The 23,533-nt window shown below is 42.1% G+C and overlaps 1 protein-coding gene and 1 long non-coding RNA gene across 4 annotated transcripts in view; one reads left to right on the top strand and one right to left on the bottom strand.

Moving 5' to 3' along the window:
• Window positions 1-3,506, bottom strand: part of LOC146005778 (protein PTHB1-like) — a 489,046-nt gene extending 485,540 nt beyond the window's left edge. Inside the window, exon 1 of the mRNA XM_083145203.1 lies at window positions 3,425-3,506. Within this exon, the coding sequence (XP_083001329.1) occupies window positions 3,425-3,506 (82 nt within the window). The remainder of the gene's footprint in view (window positions 1-3,424) is intronic.
• A 5,100-nt stretch (window positions 3,507-8,606) lies between these two features.
• The window catches only part of LOC146080793 (uncharacterized), a 45,655-nt gene continuing 30,728 nt past the window's right edge, over window positions 8,607-23,533 (top strand). The window contains exons 1-3 of one of the 3 annotated variants that reach the window (XR_014474983.1): window positions 8,607-8,970; window positions 11,571-11,750; window positions 23,089-23,318. This is a non-coding gene — a long non-coding RNA (uncharacterized LOC146080793). The remainder of the gene's footprint in view (window positions 8,971-11,570; window positions 11,751-23,088; window positions 23,319-23,533) is intronic. The other 2 variants (XR_014474982.1, XR_014474981.1) reach the window with 2 other exon arrangements.

Here is a 23,533-nt window from a genome sequence, read left to right as displayed (position 1 = left end):
CATGAAAACACTGGGCGTTCTCATGCTAATGTGATCTTGATGCGGGTGCGGGCAGCTAAACACTCATTTGCATGCGTACAGGGGAACTTGGCATGGAAGGGGGGGGGGGGGGTCATTTGTGCGTGTGGCGTTTCATCCACAAGCAAAGCTGCAAATTTCACAGCTTTACGTATGGACCAGAATCAGGTCCTAAGACTCATGACTCGTGTAAGAGGTCATATTGGATAGATTTTCAATTGCTGTTTTAAGAGATTAGTGGATGTAGAGAAAAAGGAATAAATTCCTTTTAAAGGGAATTGCGCTAGAGGGTAAAAGCAGCTTGATATAAGTAGGAAGATGAATAGTGAGGTTTTTTACAAGCGCTAAGGGGAGGGAGGTGGGTGGGTACCGTAGATATGCAGAGTGCAAAAGCAGGTATAATGATAATAGCAGTGAGAGGAGTAGATGAAATGAAAGAAGAATGAAATAAATAGAAATAAATATACGAATAAGAATTTAAGAGATTAGTAACTACTTTATACTAATGCTGTTACTGTATTACAGATTTTTTTATACAGTGGCATAGTGTTCATTCTAGCACCCCGCCCACTTTAAAAACCCATGCAGTTCCTCTTCTCTGCCTAAGGGTGTCGCTGTCTGCTGTAGTGCTTCTAACACAGTGTGGTCTGTATATCAGCACTGATATGCAAACCAGACCTGTGCTAGGATTTTATATAGTGCGGCGAGAGCAGCAAGCCACCGAGCCCGAAGCGTGGCGAGCGCAGCAAGCCCCGCGAGTAATGCACATCCCCTCGTAGGGCTCGCCACGCTTCGGGCTCAGTGGCTCGCTGCGCTCACCACACTATATAAAATCAACTCCACGCCGACGTGGAGAGTGGGGGTATGAAAAGGTTGGAGGACGCGTACCGTTCCATGCGGGCTCGCCACGCTTCGGGTTGGCGTTGATCGTGGGGTGGCGTTAACAATGGGGGGGGGGGGCATTTGACATAGTCATTAAGAAATCAGGAATCATGCATCTGGGTGCCTGTACAATTAGAAATCTGGTCCAATCGCGTCGCATCGCATGCAATGCGACCGATTTTTGGTTGTACAATGACATAAGATGAAAAAAATCGGGCGCCCAGATAACACACAAGTACCTAAAGTAGTTACTAATCTCTTAAGACAGCAATTCAAAATCTATCCAATATGATTGTGGATGATTTAGTACATATATCCCTCTTACACCAGTCTTGGGTATAAGCCCTAAACAGCCAAATAGCAGATATGCAAACATTAAAAAAAGAAAGGTAGCAATTTAGAAAATGTTTTTTGGATATCGTTTGACTTAATAAAGCTATTTTTGGGGTGGTACTCTCTTTCCCGAACACAATATGCCTATGTTACAGTAGGTCCATGGGAGCCTTCCACCCAAACTTATTCTATAAATAATGGCAGTCATTTTACCACAGCCTGTCCAATTTAAAACAAAAAAAAAAAATCAGCAAATATTAAAGATTATAGTCTAAAGCCTCATAACACTACACATGGTGCCGTGGGTGGACGAAATATTGTGTACACACTGCATGATATCGTTAACGATAAGACTTAGTGAAGGCACCGGGACCCATCTGAACATGCAGGTCATTGGCTACAAAGCCAAATCGACATGTATGTTCAGACTACAGGGGGGGGGGGGGTGTCTTAGTTGTTAATGATGCACAGGAGCGCAGAACACTAATGATATTGACCATACCCACTACCCGTTTCAAATATATATACAGTATATCACTGACGACCAAAAATTGTTTATTATGATTGCTAGTTATATCCTAGGATACTTTTTTCTGCTAAAAGTCTAAAGGTGCCCATATACTGTACAATTATTGTATACAATTTGAACTAGATCGCATCGCATCGCATAGGTTTTGCAATGCAATGAGATTCAATGAGATGAGATCTAGTATTTGCAGCACATACTTTTTGTGCTGTGCTATAAGATGTGTGACGGGAGCGCGCATCTCATCGCACCCAGTAATTGTACCATCTATGGGCACCTTAACCCTTTTTCAAACGTCAATTGTGTCTGACATCACAACCTTCTCAGGCAGAGTGTTCCATAACATGCATGTTTACTGTAACCAAGCCCTTTCTACACTGGACATGTGAACACTGAACATGTAGTCTTTTATTTGCTTTGTTACAAATCTTAGTAATGGTTTCTCACACTGCTGTATTTTATACTGTATGTGGCTATCTGATATAATTTATACACTTATAAATATAAATAAGACCTGTCTAAGGCATCACTAGCAGTGACACTGCAAGCAAGGAATAAAGATTAAAGAAATACTAGTAGCAGCAGAATGATAATCTACTTAAAGCAGCTGATCATGCCAGCCACCAGTGGGGCTAAAATCCTCTTTACAATGCTTACCTTCTGCCTGACAGGAGAGGGAGGGAAGGCACCAGCAAGAAAGATGGTGATTTTAGTCACAATTGTCAGGTTCTTTTAGACTTTAAGTATAAAAGTGATTAAATTAAAGTGCAACAAGAATAAACAAATAGAAAATAGAAGAAATATTAAACACAAGTAATGTTTGCCCTTTAATCTGTTTTATTGATGGATGTATTCTTTTAAACGGTATTAAATGCAGAACTTACGAGGACTACACAATGTTTCTGACTGAAGTTTCAATATTATCTTTATTGAGATTCAAAATGGAAGAGAATGTTACCCACATACTACTAGCAAAGTATGTTCCCTGCTGTATCACCCCAGTTTGTATGCCCCTTCCCTTTAGAATGTAAGCTCTAATGAGCAGGGCCCTCTCTCCTCATGTGCCTTTCTATCTCTGCCACTGTTATAATTGCATCAGTGTCCGCTGCTGCAACTGTCTTTTGTTTACAATGTACTTGTCCTAATTTGCATTTGTACTGTAAATCACTCTTTTCTTGTTTTGTTCTTTTGCTCATCTATGTCTATATCTATTCCAATAAAGTGTTCCTTGGAAACTTGAATAAAGTTGGTAAGAAATATGTGGTCTGGCTATAGACAATAAGTGGTATTCAACACACTTGACTGGAAATGTTCAATATAAAAAAAATAAAATAAAAAAAATTAAACAAATGGAAGATGTATCTGTAGCAACAATTATAATTAGCCTATTTTACAACTATACAAATATTTAGAATGTAAATAAAATACAGTTTAAAAGCACCTACCTTAAGGAGCCCATACACGCTCCGTTTTCACCGGCTCCCTTCTGTACTCACATAGTACGGTACAAAAAGTATGTGCTGCACACACTTTTTGTACTAGGTACACATCGTATCGGATCGCAGTGCATGCACACTGGATGCACTAGGGATGCGATCCGATACGATGTGTACTTTAAAAGTACAGAACGGAGCTTTAAAACGGAGCGTGTATGGGCTCCTTTACTGTGATAAGTAAAGACAAACAATAAAGGTACAGCAACAGTTTGCACAGCGAAGAAGCCTCTAGATTCTGTCATTCCAGTCATTGTGTTGTCAATATTTATCAACCATATTTTGCAAACATAGAAAAATGCAAGATAATAAATTAGATTTTTTTAATTTTAAAATATATTTATATTTATGAAATGGCAAACATAAACAAATAAAGGTACTTGTTTCCTATCTGGGCGCCCAGGTTTTCTACGTACGGCACCGTAATGAAATCGGATCGCATCGCATCGTACACATACACGATATTGAACGATGCGATGCGATCCGATTCGATTTCCCATAGGAAACAATGTGAAATGGCTCAATTTAGCCAAATTCTCATAGGAACAATAGTAAATGGCCCAAAAACACCCCTGAACATTGAAATGTCCCCCCAAAAGTAGTTTACGCCACCCCGCCATCAACGTGAACCCGAAGCGTGGCGAGCGCAGCGAGCCCGCGAGGGGCGGCGGTACGCGTCCTCCGACCTTTTCATGCCCTACTATCCACGTCGGCGTGGAGTTGAGAATAGAATAGTGTGGCGAGCGCAGCGAGCCACCGAGCCCGAAGCGTGGCGAGCGCAGCGAGCCCCGCGAGGGGACGCGGATACCTTCACAGTTATACGCGTCCCCTCGCGGGCGACGCGGACACCTGGGAAGCCCGCGAAGGGACGCGTTTACCTGTGAAGGTATCCGCGTCCGCTCGCCACGCTTCGGGCTCGGTGGCTCGCTGCGCTCGCCACACTATTCTATTCTCACTCCACGCCGACGTGGATAGTAGGGCATGAAAAGGTCAGAGGACGCGTACCGCCGCCCCTCGCGGGCTCGCTGCGCTCGCCACGCTTCGGGTTCACGTTGATGGCGGGGTGGCGTCAACTACTTTTGGGGGGACATTTCAATGTTCAGGGGTGTTTTTGGCCCATTTACTATTGTTCCTATGATAATTTGGCTAAATTGAGCCATTTAACATTGTTTCCTATGGGAAATCGAATCGGATCGCATCGCATTGCATCGCATCGTTCAATATCGTGTATGTGTACGATGCGATGCGATCCGATTTCTCTACGGAGAATAGCATGGTGCGCAATTAACTTAGTGGGCGCCCAGATAGGAAACAAGTACCCAAATAAATACATAAATGAAAGGAATAGTAATCAATATTTAGCATTTCTCAATGAGTACAGTATTCTTTTTTTCAATTGTAATTATTTTCTATCATCGGATGTAAAATGTATTCTCTTACATATACATGCGCTACGGTAATGGCAAGTGGACAGCCCTTTTTACTGCTTATATGGTAGTTGCTAGATTCTAGTGAGAAAAAGGACCTTTCAAGCCGACTATGTTACACGCCTTGATCGACCTTGATAGACAGGGGGAGGATCAAGGTTGGTGGGCTCGCACTGTCATTATTCACGACTCTAACTATTGCCTTTATTAACCAGATGGCAAGTGGAGCGAGCCACTGCACCCAAGCATGATAAGCAAAGTGCTCCCGTGAGAGTACATTGGGGCTCCCATGTTCGGACCTTGCTTCTCCCCATGTTGCATTGTGTCACTGGACTGTGACGTTAGGAGTCCCTTCTCTCACTAGGATCTAGGTTAAACCTTGCATGTATAGTATGAACACCAAGAACTTTTCCATAAAGTCCCATATACACGTTGAGATCTGTGCATAGCGGTGTGTGTTAAGCGATTTAGGCTAGGAGGTTTCCCTTGAACTTACTAGGTCTAGGTTGCCCATACACATAGCGATGTGTGCCTCCTATCTGTGCTAACTAATGTATTGTATGCACTTGCTAGGCGATCCAACTAGATTTTTCCTGCATGTGCTAAAGATCTGAGCCGGTGACACGGGACCGCTCATCGCCATGAATAAAGTGTGTACAAACGGAGCTAATTGTACTTAATTTCTAAGCCATGTAGACAGGGATCCGATATGATATCCCGGCGGTCGGGATCCCGGCGGTCGGAATCCCGACACTGGAATCCCGACCGCCGAAATCCCGACAAGGGGGGGACATGGATCGCCCCCCCTTGCGGGCTCGCTGCGCTCGCCACGCAGCGGGCCCGGTGCCTCGCTACGCTCGGCACGCTATTATATTCTCCCTCTATGGGTGTCGTGGACACCCACGGAGGGAGAAAGTTTCGGGATTTCGGCGGTCGGGATTCCAGTGTCGGGATTCCGACCGCCGGGATCCCGACCGCCGGGAAATTAACCGCATCCCGTAGACAGATTGCTTAGAAAATAGGCAAAAATTGCCCCGTGTGTATGCCCCTTAATGCTATGGACAGTGAAACATGAAATCAATACCAAACCGGGTAATGTTGATATGAAGATGTGACTAGATAGGAGTAGGGATGGGTAATCATATGATGTTTCATCGGTAACATCGGATTTATGGTTCCAATGTTCGATGTTTAACCCTGCAATGTTGAGGATCCAATGTTTCATCACCATCGCAAGATTTCTCCCCCCGATGTTTTTCTCAATCTTCCAATGTTTTTTATTTTGTGTGTCAATGTGTGCTGCTTTCAATGCTTTGCAGCCAGCTCACTCTCTCCTTGATTTATATTCATTAAAAACTTAAGAGACTGATAAAAAAAAAAAAACATTAACAAACATGACAGTATCACTGCTGGCTGGGCTTTCATATGTGTGTGTGGCTGTGTGCTGCTGCTGTGGGTGGTAGCTGACAGTGAAAGACAGTCTGGCCAGCCATTCAGCAGCAGCACACAGGACAGCCCCACCCCTGCCTCACTGCAACTGGTGCTGTTAGTGAGTCACTGTCGTTGTCTGCTGTGGTGTTATACAGACCACACTGTGCTAGAAACACTACAGCAGACAGCGACACCCCAGGCAGGGAAGAGGAACTGAATGGGTTTTCAAAGATAGTGGATGCTAGAATGAACAGTATGGTACGATAGTCACTAGTAGTGACATTGTGGTGAACTCCCTTCATATTTATTTATTTATTTATTAATAGTTTCCTATATAGCGCAGCATATTCACTTGCGCTTTACAATAGGAGACAGTGATACAAAAAACAGGGTATTTCCAGTCAGTCAAAGGTATGAGGGCCCTGCTCGCAAGCTTACAATCTATCAATTGATTTATTATTATGCAGCAAGCATATCACAGTACCTTACAAAGGGCCTGATTCAGTTGTGGATGCAGACATTTGCACAGTTTATTTCTTTGAAATGCAATGTCAGTCACACTGCACATGTGCAGTGACTTACAGCGGACGCAGATACTGAGTGACAGGTACAGTAGTTTCTATTTGAGGGAGGGGATGGGGGCTGGTTTGTCAAATGCAGACGTGTTTCAAACATTAATTTGCAGTTGCACTGGCTCCAGCGTCTTTGTTCTGATGGTTATTCTAAGCAACAATAGGGTTGTTTATATGTTTGATGTTGGCAATGTTGCATCTTTTATACTTAAGTGGTGGATTTGAGAGTGCAACTGCACCCACCCCAACAAGATAAACTTAATAGAGGGATTATTTATCATTTCAGAAGATTATTAGTGTATTATATGCTTTGGTAACCAGTTTATTTAAAAAAATATCGAAACATCGGTTAACATCGGTTAACATCGGGTTCACAGTACCAATGTTTAGGTCTAAATGATGTTTTGCAACCAATGTTGAAAAACATCATTTGACCGATGTTTTCTTTCGATGTCCCATCCCTAGATAGGAGTCTAATTGGCAGATGTACTAAGCCCTGCAGAAGAATAAAGTGTTCATTTGGAGGCGTTCCCTCCCTCTGGGATGCCTCGCTATGCGCAACTGTGGGGCAGCCCCTAAAAAAGGGTTCTGTGCAAGCATAGTACCATTGACGATATTGCGCATGCGCCGGACCAGGGCCGTATACAATTCTACAGGTTTGTTCCCGAAGCAGCCCCATTGAGGCTAGGACCAGCAGGGACGTCCAGGAACAGAGCATTGTGTACCGAATGGGTCATGTTCGAGGGTATGCTAAGGAGGCTACTGCGCATGCGGCGGTCCCGCAACGGCGATTCAAGACAAGCAGGTGCTGGTGACATGCAGGGACCGGAGAGGGGCGGCAGCATTGTGGCACTCCCTCTCCTCTGCTGATGTAGGAGCCTCCACTGGTAATAATGTAGCAGCCAATCAGCTGCTGTCAAGTTACAAGCTAGGTTTGAAAAATGACAGTTAGGATGTGTCTGGCTGCTGTGTTATCACTACTCCAGACTTAATAAATCTGTCCCTCAGATGCTTACCAAGCCGCTGCACATCAATAAGGCCACATGCACATGCTATAGCAACATAACACTTGGATCCTACAACGAGCATGGCCTGTAACAGAAATGTTGCTGCCTCAGCATTTACCAGAAGTAAAGTGATGAGACACAATGTACACTGTATGTACTGTCTTGCTTACTTGCCTACCTGACCCTCCATGAGGGAGAAAATGCTCTGTTCCTGGACTTCCCTGGTAATGTATGATTGCCATCACCTGAGGGCAGGTAGGTAATTGATAAGGAAGGTGTTTCACTACAGGTGATGTCAATCGAACATCACCAGGGAAGTCCAGGAACAGAGCATTTTCTCACTAATGGAGAGGTCAGGTAGGCAACCCTCAGTTACAGCTCGCTCAGAAAGCAGATGTACAGCAATGATAAGTGTAAAGCGCATTCACCGCAATCAGTAGTATAACTGTGACCCTCCCCTTCAGTGCTTCCCAATTAGAGACGTCACACTGACAGAACCCCGCCACTCACACTTTATAATCCAGCAAGTGCTGCTCTCCGCTATCTCCCTTCACGGTGTCAGCCGCATGCCGCCATCTTGCCTCTGTTACCCTGGCAACAGGAACAAGCGTCAGGACGGGACTGCGGGGGATTCTGGGAAATGTAGTGCTCCGCTCTCAGGCGCTGGGGGGCCTGCCACACGCCATGAAGCCACGCCCCCAATTTCCGGTGATGTGTTAGCGCGGCACTTTCGAACAGGTAGTGTCTAGTAGTTCCTTCTCTCCAACATTACGTCACATCCCACGTGACCATCACGTGATCACCCAATGTGACCACTATACCACAGGACGGGGCTGCGGGGGATTCTGGGAAATGTAGTGCGTTCCGTTCCGCTCTCAGGCGCTGGGGGGGGGGGCCTGCCACACGCCGTGAAGCCACGCCCCCAATTTCCGGAAGTCACTGGTGATGTGTTAGCGCGGCACTTCCGAACCTCCAGCCAGCACAGGCGCCTATACTGATCTTCAGACTCCTCCCCCTGATGAGGTCGTCAGAGGTTGATCACGTGATGTACAGTATGAGGATATAATCACGCTGCTTCCGGTGTGCCCGGCTTCTTCATTTCAATTTTGTCTAGAGGCGGGAAGTGTCAGCGCCGCTGCGGGAGACAGAGGAAGATGACGGGGACTACCGGGCCGAGTAAGCAGCTCTCTTTCCAAGACAACTATGGTTTCCTCGGAAGACTTACGGAGGGGATCCGTGGAAATCACACCGGCCCCTAGCCAGAGCTGGCGGAGGAGACGGGTGAGATGGGCTCAGGCTTGGTTGGGGAAGGTGGCTCCTGTCACTGTGATTCCGCTGCATGTCACATTCACTCCGTGATTTATGGTCTATCCGCGTGTGCCTGTTCTCTCCTGGTATATCCCTGGGCCCGCATTATGCTGCTTGTGGTGGTGTAGGTCTCGTGTTCGTTTTGGATGTAGCCATTTATTAAATCCCCTTTTCAGTTGAGTATATTAAGTCTCAGAATTTAGTTCTTTGAGCTAGCGAACCTGTATGCAGGCCCTGATTTATACAGTTATTACTGACAGATTTATGGTATGATGGGGAAAATTGTCAAAACTGAAGGGGATCTAGACACTACCGTTATTACTGCAAGCCTTCTAACATAACACAGCTGCTGCAGCCGGGCGCACTGCATTGAATAAACTACAATTCCCAGCAGCCCTTGCTCGGTGCGAGGACTAATGGGCCCCATACATCAGCAATCACAATTTATGGATTTCCAGATACAGGGATTTTTGGGCCAGATAGATTGTAAAATCCATTAATCTAACTTTGCCCACACATTACAGATTTATTTCAGTGATCGGCAGATTTTTCCATCTAAAGATTGCATCTTCATATCTTGAAATTGCCCAATCGAATGTCATTTCAGTTGTTCATAATGTAAATAGATCAAGAAGACGAATTGGGAATGCCCACACATATAAAAAAGATCTGCAGATAATACCAGATTATTAAACGTGTTTAAAAACCTGATTAAGCAATCGATTGGCGATTTTGATTGGGATTGCCAAAAGGGGGAGCCCACACATCTAAAATTCAGTGTGGCAATTATCTCCATATCTGAAAATTATCACAATTAATTGCTGATGTATGGGGCCCTTTAAAGTATTTCTAATACCTTTTAAAAAAAAAAGTTTGCTACATGCGCACACATTCTAGGGTTAATTTTATTGGAAGCCAATTAACCTACCAGTATATTTTTGGATTGTGGGAGGAAACTGAGGGTACCCTGAGAAAACCCACGCAAGCATGGGGAGAATATACAAACTCTACACAGTTAGGACCATGGTGGGTTTTGAACCCATGGCCTCAGTGCTGTGAGGCAGTAATGCTATCCATTGCACCATCCGTGCTGCCCAGTAGGAGCTCTATAGTTTGTTTAATAGCTTGTATCATTGCTTCGTAGTCTTCACCTCTCCTATCCTGCATTGAGGGGGGTAGTACACACTGGCTGATACTATTACCAGAGGAGTCTGATTTCCTTGCTGGCTTGCTAGGATTTGGGGTAGCAGTGGCCACATTAGCTGTCTGGCGTGTGCATTCAGCATGGTCCCTCTGGACTTTTGATGGTATGGCTGGTGAGAAGAATTTCTCCATACAACAAATAGGCCCAATATGTTAGCAATATTTCCAGCAAGTCTCTTGGCCTTTAAACTCAGTTGTTTGGGCAATAACCCCACCCCCGAAAAAACTGGGGAAAAGAAGAAAGAAAGGAGCAAGAAGGACCACTCACACTTCTGCTGCCTCTGGGGTGACTCATCCAATATTTAGTTCTCCTACTGGACAGGGTCAAGCCATCCACATCACTGCTTATGTATGTTAATTTTCCTCCTCCGTTACTGTCACAGGATGGTGCCTGTCTTTTTAATATCCACAGGCCAGCAATGTAGAATTATATCCATATTTAGAAAATAATTTGTCGGACTCCCAGGGAAGATATTTAACCACATAGGCTTCAACACTGTAGGTTTCTCCTGTGTAGATAGGTTCTGTTCATAGGCGGGTTTTACCTTTGGGACTGTAGCTCAGCCTTAATGGAGCAAGACGCAGTACATGAGACTGCACTGGCTTCACTGTGCCTGGCAGTGATTGGAAGTCCTACCTACCAGTCACCTACAGTACAGGCAGTCCTATTGGCATGTGCTTCCTCCATATAGGACTGAGTCTAGGCTTGGGTGTGCAGAGCTGGATTTCTGTAGGAAGCCGGACAGACCTAGCAGCCTTCTAAGAGCTTCAATGCAGAGCAGTAAATACACTATAGGTCTGTGCAGTATATTGTAAGGGCTATTTCACACGCTCCAGCTCCTGCCGGGCGGCCAAAAGTTGTGCCGTGCACAGTAGTTAATAGACACTATTGTGTCCATTCACACGGCCCGGCCTCGTGGTTGCAATCAAATCCCACCACTGAAAGGGCCGGCTGCCGGGCTGTGGCCATCTCCACCATTCTCAACTACTGAGTGTGACACCGCTTCCTGGCCTTGCAGGTTTTCGCCGCAGGAGCCGGAGTGTGTGAAATAGCCCTAACAAATGATATACAATTCTGATGTACATTCTGTAACTTGGTTCTCAGAGGAAGTGGTGAGCTATCACGCAGTGTTTTCAACTGGGGGTTCCCCTGTACCCCTATGAGCCAGTCACGCTGTGTGTAGAGATACAGTAGATAGATAGATATATAGATACATTATCAGGTATGGAAAAAAAGGATTATTCATTTCTTTATGGTACCTTCTATAATGTGGAATGTTCACTTCCTGTAGGGTGTCTTGCATTTAAAATTGGTTGGTTTAAATTTTTTCCATACGTTACTTATATGAATTGTTTCCTCTTCTCACTAGGGCAGCTACTCAATTGAATATTGAGGTCATTGAGTACTTGAAAGAAAATGGTTTGCATCTATCCTTAACAATGTTGCAAGAGAAGCCAATGTCTTTGAACAGAGAACATAAGCTGACAGGATACAGAATATTGAGTCTTTGAAGATGTTGGACAAGAAATTAATGGATTTCAATGCACAGGTAAATATATTTCTCATAACTACCTTCCATTCATATTGTAATCATCACATTTCAATGTTGCTTTCATTTAATGTTTACCTTTTTAAAGGTATGGGATTGTGCAGGAAGCTGCCTTTAAAGCATTTTCACTCCTATGTCCAGCTAGGTTTTGCTTAATATCCAAAGGGTTGTATGATTATTTTGATCATGGAACCAAAAGTATGACATCATGCATTATGGTGTTATGGTTTAAGCTGCCTCCTTGGTGGTTTCAGTCCTATGTCCAGCTCGGTTTTTCTTAATATCCAAAGGGTTGTATGATTATTTTGATCATAAAACCAAAAGTATTGCATTATGGTGTAATACTGTAAGCTGCCTCTGGCAGTTTGGGTCCTGTTATCAGCTTTTATTTAATATGCAAATAGTTTGTTTTTGGGTGTGATCTATTATGAGCATCTCTAATACCGTTGGTATGGTGGCATACTGTGTGATGCTTTGGCGTACGGCACCTACGACTTGGCATTATGCAGTTTTAAGCTTTACTGATGATGTTGGTCCCCAGATCCTGTTGCGTTTCCATTGATCTCCTAATGGATAACACCCTGCAATACAAACTATTTTCAGTGTCCCTAAAAACCGTTAATATGGCATCATGCAGCTCCGTAAGGTGCAGCATTGTGCTGTGTTGTCCTAGTGGTTTCAGTCCTATGTCCAGCTAGATTTTGCTTAATATCCAAAGGGTTGTATGATTATTTTGATCATGGAACCAAAAGTATGACATCATGCAGTATGGTGTTATGCTTCAAGCTGCCTCCTTGGTGGTTTCAGTCCTATGTGAACCTAGGTTTTGCTTAATATCCAAAGGGTTGTATGATTATTTTGATCATAAAACCAAAAGTATAACATCATGCAGTATGGTGTTATGCTTCAAGCTGCCTCCTTGGTGGTTTCAGTCCTATGTCCAGCTCGGTTTTGCTTAATATCCAAAGGGTTGTATGATTATTTTAATCATGGAACCAAAAGTATGACATCATGTATTATGGTGTTATGCTTTAAGCTGCCTCCTTGGCGGTTTCTGTCCTATGTCCAGCTCTGTTTTTCTTAATATCCAAAGGGTTGTATGATTATTTTGATCATAAAACCAAAAGTATTGCATTATGGTGTAATACTGTAAGTTGCCTCTCTGGCAGTTTGGGTCCTGTTCTCAGCTTTTATTTAATATGCAAATAGTTTGTTTTTGGGTGTGATCTATTATCAGCATCTCTAATTCCGTTGGTATGGCGGCATACTGTGTGATGCTTTGGCGTACGGCACCTACGACTTGGCATTATGCAGTTTTAAGCTTTACTGATGATGTTGGTCCCCAGATCCTGTTGCGTTTCCATTGATCTAATGGATAACACCCTGCAATACAAACTATTTTCAGTGTCCCTAAAAACCGTTAATAAGGCATCATGCAGCTCCGTAAGGTGCAGCATTGTGCTGTGTTGTCCTAGTGGTTTCAGTCCTATGTCCAGCTAGATTTTGCTTAATATCCAAAGGGTTGTATGATTATTTTGATCATGGAACCAAAAGTATGACATCATGTATTATGGTGTTATGCTTTAAGCTGCCTCCTTGGTGGTTTCAGTCCTATGTCCAGCTCGGTTTTGCTTAATATCCAAAGGGTTGTATGATTATTTTAATCATGGAACCAAAAGTATGACATCATGTATTATGGTGTTATGCTTTAAGCTGCCTCCTTGGCGGTTTCTGTCCTATGTCCAGCTCTGTTTTTCTTAATATCCAAAGAGTTGTATGATTATTTTAATCATGGAACCAAAAGTATGACATCATGTATTATGGTGTTATGCTTTAAGCTGCCTCCTTGGTGGTTTCAGTCCTATGTCCAGCTCGGTTTTTCTTAATATCCAAAGGGTTGTATGAATATTTTGATCATAAAACCAAAAGTATTGCATTATGGTGTAATACTGTAAGTTGCCTCTCTGGCAGTTTGGGTCCTGTTCTCAGCTTTTATTTACTATGCAAATAGTTTGTTTTTGGGTGTGATCTATTATCAGCATCTCTAATTCCGTTGGTATGGCGGCATACTGTGTGATGCTTTTGCGTACGGCACCTACGACTTGGCATTATGCTGTTTTAAGCTTTACTGATGTTGGTCCCCAGATCCTGTTGCGTTTCCATTGATCTCCTAATGGATAACACCCTGCAATACAAACTATTTTCAGTGTCCCTAAAAACCGTTAATATGGCATCATGCAGCTCCGTAAGGTGCAGCATTGTGCTGTGTTGTCCTAGCGGTTTCAGTCCTATGTCCAGCTAGATTTTGCTTAATATCCAAAGGGTTGTATAATTATTTTGATCATGGAACCAAAAGTATGACATCATGTATTATGGTGTTATGCTTTAAGCTGCCTCCTTGGTGGTTTTAGTCCTATGTCCAGCTCGGTTTTGCTTAATATCCAAAGGGTTGTATGATTATTTTAATCATGGAACCAAAAGTATGACATCATGTATTATGGTGTTATGCTTTAAGCTGCCTCCTTGGCGGTTTCTGTCCTATGTCCAGCTCTGTTTTTCTTAATATCCAAAGGGTTGTATGATTATTTTAATCATGGAACCAAAAGTATTGCATTATGGTGTAATACTGTAAGTTGCCTCTCTGGCAGTTTGGGTCCTGTTCTCAGCTTTTATTTAATATGCAAATAGTTTGTTTTTGGGTGTGATCTATTATCAGCATCTCTAATTCCGTTGGTATGGTGGCATACTGTGTGATGCTTTGGCGTACGGCACCTACGACTTGGCATTATGCAGTTTTAAGCTTTACTGATGTTGGTCCCCAGATCCTGTTGCGTTTCCATTGATCTCCTAATGGATAACACCCTGCAATACAAACTATTTTCAGTGTCCCTAAAAACCGTTAATATGGCATCATGCAGCTCCGTAAGGTGCAGCATTGTGCTGTGTTGTCCTAGTGGTTTCAGTCCTATGTCCAGCTAGATTTTGCTTAATATCCAAAGGGTTGTATGATTATTTTGATCATGGAACCAAAAGTATGACATCATGTATTATGGTGTTATGCTTTAAGCTGCCTCCTTGGTGGTTTCAGTCCTATGTCCAGCTCTGTTTTTCTTAATATCCAAAGGGTTTTATGATTATTTTGATCATAAAACCAAAAGTATTGCATTATGGTGTAATACTGTAAGTTGCCTCTCTGGCAGTTTGGGTCCTGTTCTCAGCTTTTATTTAATATGCAAATAGTTTGTTTTTGGGTGTGATCTATTATCAGCATCTCTAATTCCGTTGGTATGGTGGCATACTGTGTGATGCTTTGGCGTACGGCACCTACGACTTGGCATTATGCAGTTTTCAGCTTTACTGATGTTGTTGGTCCCCAGATCCTGTTGCGTTTCCATTGATCTCCTAATGGATAACACCCTGCAATACAAACTATTTTCAGTGTCCCTAAAAACCGTTAATATGGCATCATGCAGCTCCGTAAGGTGCAGCATTGTGCTGTGTTGTCCTAGTGGTTTCAGTCCTATGTCCAGCTAGATTTTGCTTAATATCCAAAGGGTTGTATGATTATTTTGATCATGGAACCAAAAGTATGACATCATGCAGTATGGTGTTATGCTTCAAGCTGCCTCCTTGGTGGTTTCAGTCTTATGTCCAGCTCGGTTTTTCTTAATATCCAAAGGGTTGTATGATTATTTTAATCATGGAACCAAAAGTATGACATCATGTATTATGGTGTTATGCTTTAAGCTGCCTCCTTGGCGGTTTCTGTCCTATGTCCAGCTCTGTTTTTCTTAATATCCAAAGGGTTGTATGATTATTTTAATCATGGAACCAAAAGTATTGCATCATGAATTATGGTGTTATGCTTGAAGCTGCCTCCTTGGTGGTTTCAGTCCTATATCCAGCTCGGTTTTTCTTAATATCCAAAGGGTTGTATGATTATTTTGATCATAAAATCAAAGGTATTGCATTATGGTGTAATACTGTAAGCTGCCTCTTTGGCAGTTTGGGTCCTGTTCTCAGCTTTTATTTAATATGCAAATAGTTTGTTTTTGGGTGTGATCTATTATCAGCATCTCTAATTCCGTTGGTATGGCGGCATACTGTGTGATGCTTTGGCGTACGGCACCTACGACTTGGCATTATGCAGTTTTAAGCTTTACTGTTGATGTTGGTCCCCAGATCCTGTTGCGTTTCCATTGATCTAATGGATAACACCCTGCAATACAAACTATTTTCAGTGTCCCTAAAAACCGTTAATATGGCATCATGCAGCTCCGTAAGGTGCAGCATTGTGCTGTGTTGTCCTAGTGGTTTCCGTCCTATGTCCAGCTAGATTTTGCTTAATATCCAAAGGGTTGTATGATTATTTTGATCATGGAACCAAAAGTATGACATCATGTATTATGGTGTTATGCTTTAAGCTGCCTCCTTGGTGGTTTCAGTCCTATGTCCAGCTCGGTTTTTCTTAATATCCAAAGGGTTGTATGATTATTTTGATCATAAAATCAAAGGTATTGCATTATGGTGTAATACTGTAAGCTGCCTCTTTGGCAGTTTGGGTCCTGTTCTCAGCTTTTATTTAATATGCAAATAGTTTGTTTTTGGGTGTGATCTATTATCCGCATCTCTAATTCCGTTGGTATGGCGGCATACTGTGTGATGCTTTGGCGTACGGCACCTACGACTTGGCATTATGCAGTTTTAAGCTTTACTGTTGATGTTGGTCCCCAGATCCTGTTGCGTTTCCATTGATCTAATGGATAACACCCTGCAATACAAACTATTTTCAGTGTCCCTAAAAACCGTTAATATGGCATCATGCAGCTCCGTAAGGTGCAGCATTGTGCTGTGTTGTCCTAGTGGTTTCAGTCCTATGTCCAGCTAGATTTTTTTTAATATCCAAAGGGTTGTATGAATATTTTGATCATAAAACCAAAGGTATTGCATAATGGTGTAATACTGTAAGCTGCCTCTTTGGCAGCTTGGGTCCTGTTCTCAGCTTTTATTTAATATGCAAATAGTTTGTTTTTGGGTGTGATCTATTATCAGCATCTCTAATTCCGTTGGTATGGCGGCATACTGTGTGATGCTTTGGCGTACGGCACCTACGACTTGGCATTATGCAGTTTTAAGCTTTACTGATGATGTTGGTCCACAGATCCTGTTGCATTTCCATTGATCTCCTAATGGATAACACCCTGCAATACAAACTATTTTCAGTGTCCCTAAAAACCGTTAATATGGCATCATGCAGCTCCGTAAGGTGCAGCATTGTGCTGTGTTGTCCTAGTGGTTTCAGTCCTATGTCCAGCTAGATTTTGCTTAATATCCAAAGGGTTGTATGATTATTTTGATCATAAAACCAAAAGTATTGCATTATGGTGTAATACTGTAAGTTGCCTCTCTGGCAGTTTGGGTCCTGTTCTCAGCTTTTATTTAATATGCAAATAGTTTGTTCTTGGGTGTGATCTATTATCAGCATCTCTAATTCCGTTGGTATGGTGGCATACTGTGTGATGCTTTGGCGTACGGCACCTACGACTTGGCATTATGCAGTTTTAAGCTTTACTGATGATGTTGGTCCCCAGATCCTGTTGCGTTTCCATTGATCTAATGGATAACACCCTGCAATACAAACTATTTTCAGTGTCCCTAAAAACCGTTAATATGGCATCATGCAGCTCCGTAAGGTGCAGCATTGTGCTGTGTTGTCCTAGTGGTTTCAGTCCTATGTCCAGCTAGATTTTGCTTAATATCCAAAGGGTTGTATGATTATTTTGATCATGGAACCAAAAGTATGACATCATGTATTATGGTGTTATGCTTTAAGCTGCCTCCTTGGTGGTTTGTCCTATGTCCAGCTCTGTTTTTCTTAATATCCAAAGGGTTGTATGATTATTTTGATCATAAAACCAAAAGTATGACATCATGCAGTATGGTGTTATGCTTCAAGCTGCCTCCTTGGTGGTTTCAGTCTTATGTCCAGCTCGGTTTTGCTTAATATCCAAAGGGTTGTATGATTATTTTAATCATGGAACCAAAAGTATGACATCATGTATTATGGTGTTATGCTTTAAGCTGCCTCCTTGGTGGTTTCAGTCTTATGTCCAGCTCGGTTTTGCTTAATTTCCAAAGGGTTGTATGATTATTTTAATCATGGAACCAAAAGTATGACATGTATTATGGTGTTATGCTTTAAGCTGCCTCCTTGGCTGTTTCAGTCCTATGTCCAGCTCGGTTTTTCTTAATATCCAAAGGGTTGTATGATTATTTTGATCATAAAACCAAAAGTATTGCATTATGGTGTAATACTGTAAGTTGCCTCTCTGGCAGTTTGGGTCCTGTCTCAGCTTTTATTTAATATGCAAATAGTTTGTTTTTGGGTGTGATCTATTATCAGCATCTCTAATTCCGTTGGTATGGTGGCATACTGTGTGATGCTTTGGCGTACGGCACCTACGACTTGGCATTATGCGGTTTTAAGCTTTACTGATGATGTTGGTCCCCAGATCCTGTTGCGTTTCCATTGATCTAATGGATAACACCCTGCAATACAAACTATTTTCAGTGTCCCTAAAAACCGTTAATATGGCATCATGCAGCTCCGTAAGGTGCAGCATTGTGCTGTGTTGTCCTAGTGGTTTCAGTCCTATGTCCAGCTAGATTTTGCTTAATATCCAAAGGGTTGTATGATTATTTTGATCATGGAACCAAAAGTATGACATCATGTATTATGGTGTTATGCTTTAAGCTGCCTCCTTGGTGGTTTGTCCTATGTCCAGCTCTGTTTTTCTTAATATCCAAAGGGTTGTATGATTATTTTGATCATAAAACCAAAAGTATTGCATTATGGTGTAATACTGTAAGTTGCCTCTCTGGCAGTTTGGGTCCTGTTCTCAGCTTTTATTTAATATGCAAATAGTTTGTTTTTGGGTGTGATCTATTATCAGCATGTCTAATTCCGTTGGTATGGTGGCATACTGTGTGATGCTTTGGCGTACGGCACCTACGACTTGGCATTATGCAGTTTTAAGCTTTACTGATGATGTTGGTCCCCAGATCCTGTTGCGTTTCCATTGATCTCCTAATGGATAACACCCTGCAATACAAACTATTTTCAGTGTCCCTAAAAACCGTTAATATGGCATCATGCAGCTCCGTAAGGTGCAGCATTGTGCTGTGTTGTCCTAGTGGTTTCAGTCCTATGTCCAGCTAGATTTTGCTTAATATCCAAAGGGTTGTATATTATTTTGATCATGGAACCAAAAGTATGACATCATGTATAATGGTGTTATGCTTTAAGCTGCCTCCTTGGTGGTTTCAGTCCTATGTCCAGCTAGGTTTTGCTTAATATCCAAAGGGTTGTATGATTATTTTGATCATAAAACCAAAAGTATGACATCATGTGTTATGCTTTAAGCTGCCTCCTTGGTGGTTTCAGTCCTATGTCCAGCTAGGTTTTGCTTAATATCCAAAGGGTTGTATGATTATTTTGATCATGGAACCAAAAGTATGACAACATGTATTATGGTGTTATGCTTTAAGCTGCCTCCTTGGTGGTTTCAGTCCTATGTCCAGCTCGGTTTTGCTTAATATCCAAAGGGTTGTATGATTATTTTGATCATGGAACCAAAAGTATTGCATCATGAATTATGGTGTTATGCTTGAAGCTGCCTCCTTGGTGGTTTCAGTCCTATGTCCAGCTCGGTTTTGCTTAATATCCAAAGGGTTGTATGATTATTTTGATCATGGAACCAAAAGTATTGCATCATGAATTATGGTGTTATGCTTGAAGCTGCCTCCTTGGTGGTTTCAGTCCTATGTCCAGCTCGGTTTTTCTTAATATCCAAAGGATTGTATGATTATTTTGATCATAAAATCAAAGGTATTGCATTATGGTGTAATACTGTAAGCTGCCTCTTTGGCAGTTTGGGTCCTGTTCTCAGCTTTTATTTAATATGCAAATAGTTTGTTTTTGGGTGTGATCTATTATCAGCATCTCTAATTCCGTTGGTATGGCGGCATACTGTGTGATGCTTTGGCGTACGGCACCTACGACTTGGCATTATGCAGTTTTAAGCTTTACTGTTGATGTTGGTCCCCAGATCCTGTTGCGTTTCCATTGATCTAATGGATAACACCCTGCAATACAAACTATTTTCAGTGTCCCTAAAAACTGTTAATATGGCATCATGCAGCTCCGTAAGGTGCAGCATTGTGCTGTGTTGTCCTAGTGGTTTCAGTCCTATGTCCAGCTAGATTTTGCTTAATATCCAAAGGGTTGTATGATTATTTTGATCATGGAACCAAAAGTATGACATCATGTATTATGGTGTTATGCTTTAAGCTGCCTCCTTGGTGGTTTCAGTCCTATGTCCAGCTAGGTTTTGCTTAATATCCAAAGGGTTGTATGATTATTTTGATCATGGAACCAAAAGTATGACATCATGTATTATGGTGTTATGCTTCAAGCTGCCTCCTTGGCGGTTTCTGTCCTATGTCCAGCTCGGTTTTTCTTAATATCCAAAGGGTTGTATGATTATTTTGATCATAAAACCAAAGGTATTGCATTATGGTGTAATACTGTAAGCTGCCTCTTTGGCAGTTTGGGTCCGGTTCTCAGCTTTTATTTAATATGCAAATAGTTTGTTTTTGGGTGTGATCTATTATCAGAATCTCTAATTCCGTTGGTATGGCGGCATACTGTGTGATGCTTTGGCGTAAGGCACCTACGACTTGGCATTATGCAGTTTTAAGCTTTACTGTTGATGTTGGTCCCCAGATCCTGTTGCGTTTCCATTGATCTCCTAATGGATAACACCCTGCAATACAAACTATTTTCAGTGTCCCTAAAAACCGTTAATATGGCATCATGCAGCTCCGTAAGGTGCAGCATTGTGCTGTGTTGTCCTAGTGGTTTCAGTCCTATGTCCAGCTAGATTTTGCTTAATATCTAAAGGCTTGTATGATTATTTTGATCATGGAACCAAAAGTATGACATGTATTATGGTGTTATGCTTTAAGCTGCCTCCTTGGCGGTTTCTGTCCTATGTCCAGCTCGGTTTTTCTTAATATCCAAAGGGTTGTATGATTATTTTGATCATGGAACCAAAAGTATTGCATCATGAATTATGGTGTTATGCTTGAAGCTGCCTCCTTGGTGGTTTCAGTCTTATGTCCAGCTCGGTTTTTCTTAATATCCAAAGGGTTGTATGATTATTTTGATCATGGAACCAAAAGTATGACATCATGTATTATGGTGTTATGCTTTAAGCTGCCTCCTTGGTGGTTTCAGTCCTATGTCCAGCTAGGTTTTGCTTAATATCCAAAGGGTTGTATGATTATTTTGATCATGGAACCAAAAGTATGACATCCTGTATTATGGTGTTATGCTTTAAGCTGCCTCCTTGGTGGTTTCAGTCCTATGTCCAGTTCGGTTTTGCTTAATATCCAAAGGGTTGTATGATTATTTTAATCATGGAACCAAAAGTATGACATCATGTATTATGGTGTTATGCTTTAAGCTGCCTCCTTGGCGGTTTCTGTCCTATGTCCAGCTCGGTTTTTCTTAATATCCAAAAGGGTTGTATGATTATTTTGATCATAAAACCAAAGGTATTGCATTATGGTGTAATACTGTAAGCTGCCTCTTTGGCAGCTTGGGTCCTGTTCTCAGCTTTTATTTAATATGCAAATAGTTTGTTTTTGGGTGTGATCTATTATCAGCATCTCTAATTCCGTTGGTATGGCGGCATACTGTGTGATGCTTTGGCGTACGGCACCTACGACTTGGCATTATGCAGTTTTAAGCTTTACTGATGATGTTGGTCCACAGATCCTGTTGCATTTCCATTGATCTCCTAATGGATAACACCCTGCAATACAAACTATTTTCAGTGTCCCTAAAAACCGTTAATATGGCATCATGCAGCTCCGTAAGGTGCAGCATTGTGCTGTGTTGTCCTAGTGGTTTCAGTCCTATGTCCAGCTAGATTTTGCTTAATATCCAAAGGGTTGTATGATTATTTTGATCATGGAACCAAAAGTATGACATCATGCAGTATGATGTTATGCTTCAAGCTGCCTCCTTGGTGGTTTCAGTCCTATGTCCAGCTAGGTTTTGCTTAATATCCAAAGGGTTGTATGATTATTTTGATCATGGAACCAAAAGTATAGCATCATGCATTATGGTGTTATGCTTGAAGCTGCCTCCTTGGTGGTTTCAGTCCTATGTCCTGCTCGGTTTTTCTTAATATCCAAAGGGTTGTATGATTATTTTGATCATAAAACCAAAAGTATTGCATTATGGTGTTATACTGTAAGCTGCCTCTCTGGCAGTTTGGGTCCTGTTCTCAGCTTTTATTTAATATGCAAATAGTTTGTTTTTGGGTGTGATCTATTATCAGCATCTCTAATTCCGTTGATATGGCGGCATACTGTGTGATGCTTTGGCGTACGGCACCTACGACTTGGCATTATGCAGTTTTAAGCTTTACTGATGATGTTGGTCCCCAGATCCTGTTGCGTTTCCATTGATCTCCTAATGGATAACACCCTGCAATACAAACTATTTTCAGTGTCCCTAAAAACCGTTAATATGGCATCATGCAGCTCCGTAAGGTGCAGCATTGTGCTGTGTTGTCCTAGTGGTTTCAGTCCTATGTCCAGCTAGATTTTGCTTAATATCCAAAGGGTTGTATGATTATTTTGATCATGGAACCAAAAGTATGACATCATGCATTATGGTGTTATACTGTAAGCTGCCTTTCTGGCAGTTTGGGTCCTGCTATTATTTAATATGCAGATAGTTTCTAATTTTGGGAGTAATCGATTATCAACATTTATTATCAGTAATCTATTTTCAGAACAGGGAATCTTCCCCGACAGCATTGAACAGGGGATCTTCCCCGACAGCATTGAACAGGGGATCTTCCCCGGCAGAACGAGCCAGACTTAACAAGTAGTCTGGCTCGTTCTGCCGAGGATGGCCAGGAAGATGAGATCCCGGCTGATTATCGCGGCCACGCCCCCTTCTCATATCGCTGCAGGCGGGGCATTGAATTACGCATGCAAATTCTCTGTCAAGCAGACAGAGAACGGGAAAGTGTAACGGCTGTCGGGCCAGCTCGACAGCCGTGACCAAACATTGAATACCCCCCTTAGTTTCACTGCTTTAGAATCTTAAGTGTTTCTTATTTTTCCTTTCTAAGACTATGTGGTGTGCTTTATTGATTCCTTGTGAAGTATGGTGCTTTCCTGGTGTTCTTTAGACATGGTGGTTTGCCAATCGAGATTTTCAGTACTAGTAAACTCTTCTCTCCTCTTCTCACTACAGCAGCTACTATATTGAATATTTTACGTTTTTGGGTACCTGAAAGAAAATGTCTTTATCAACTGGCAAAGTTCCAAGAGGATGGCAATGTCTACCAACCCTGAAGATATTATAGATGGCTTTGTGGTGGATATTACAGGCATCGGGGTACATTGCTGCAGACAATTAAGACTCTGAAGCTTATGGAAGAGATGAAGCTTATGGAAGAGATGTTTATTGACTTCAATACAAAGGTAAATATCCTTTCTACATTTTGCATATTTATATTAACTTTCTTTTTCATTTGCTTGAATTAAATCCCTAATCATTTGAAATTCTGGGTTAAACCAGATTTCTGCCTCCCCACAACCATCAGTAGAGCATTGTTTTGCTGTATGATCCCATTCCTTAAGTTCCACCTCCTTTTCATCTAGCCTTAAATAAAATCCCTAATCAATTGAAATTCTGG

The sequence above is a fragment of the Crinia signifera genome, chromosome 5, assembly GCF_055691185.1.
Source record: "Crinia signifera chromosome 5, ASM5569118v1, whole genome shotgun sequence".
NCBI lineage: Eukaryota > Metazoa > Chordata > Amphibia > Anura > Myobatrachidae > Crinia > Crinia signifera.
Note: the sequence above shows the minus strand (reverse complement) of the source record. Positions and strands in the feature narration are given on the sequence as shown.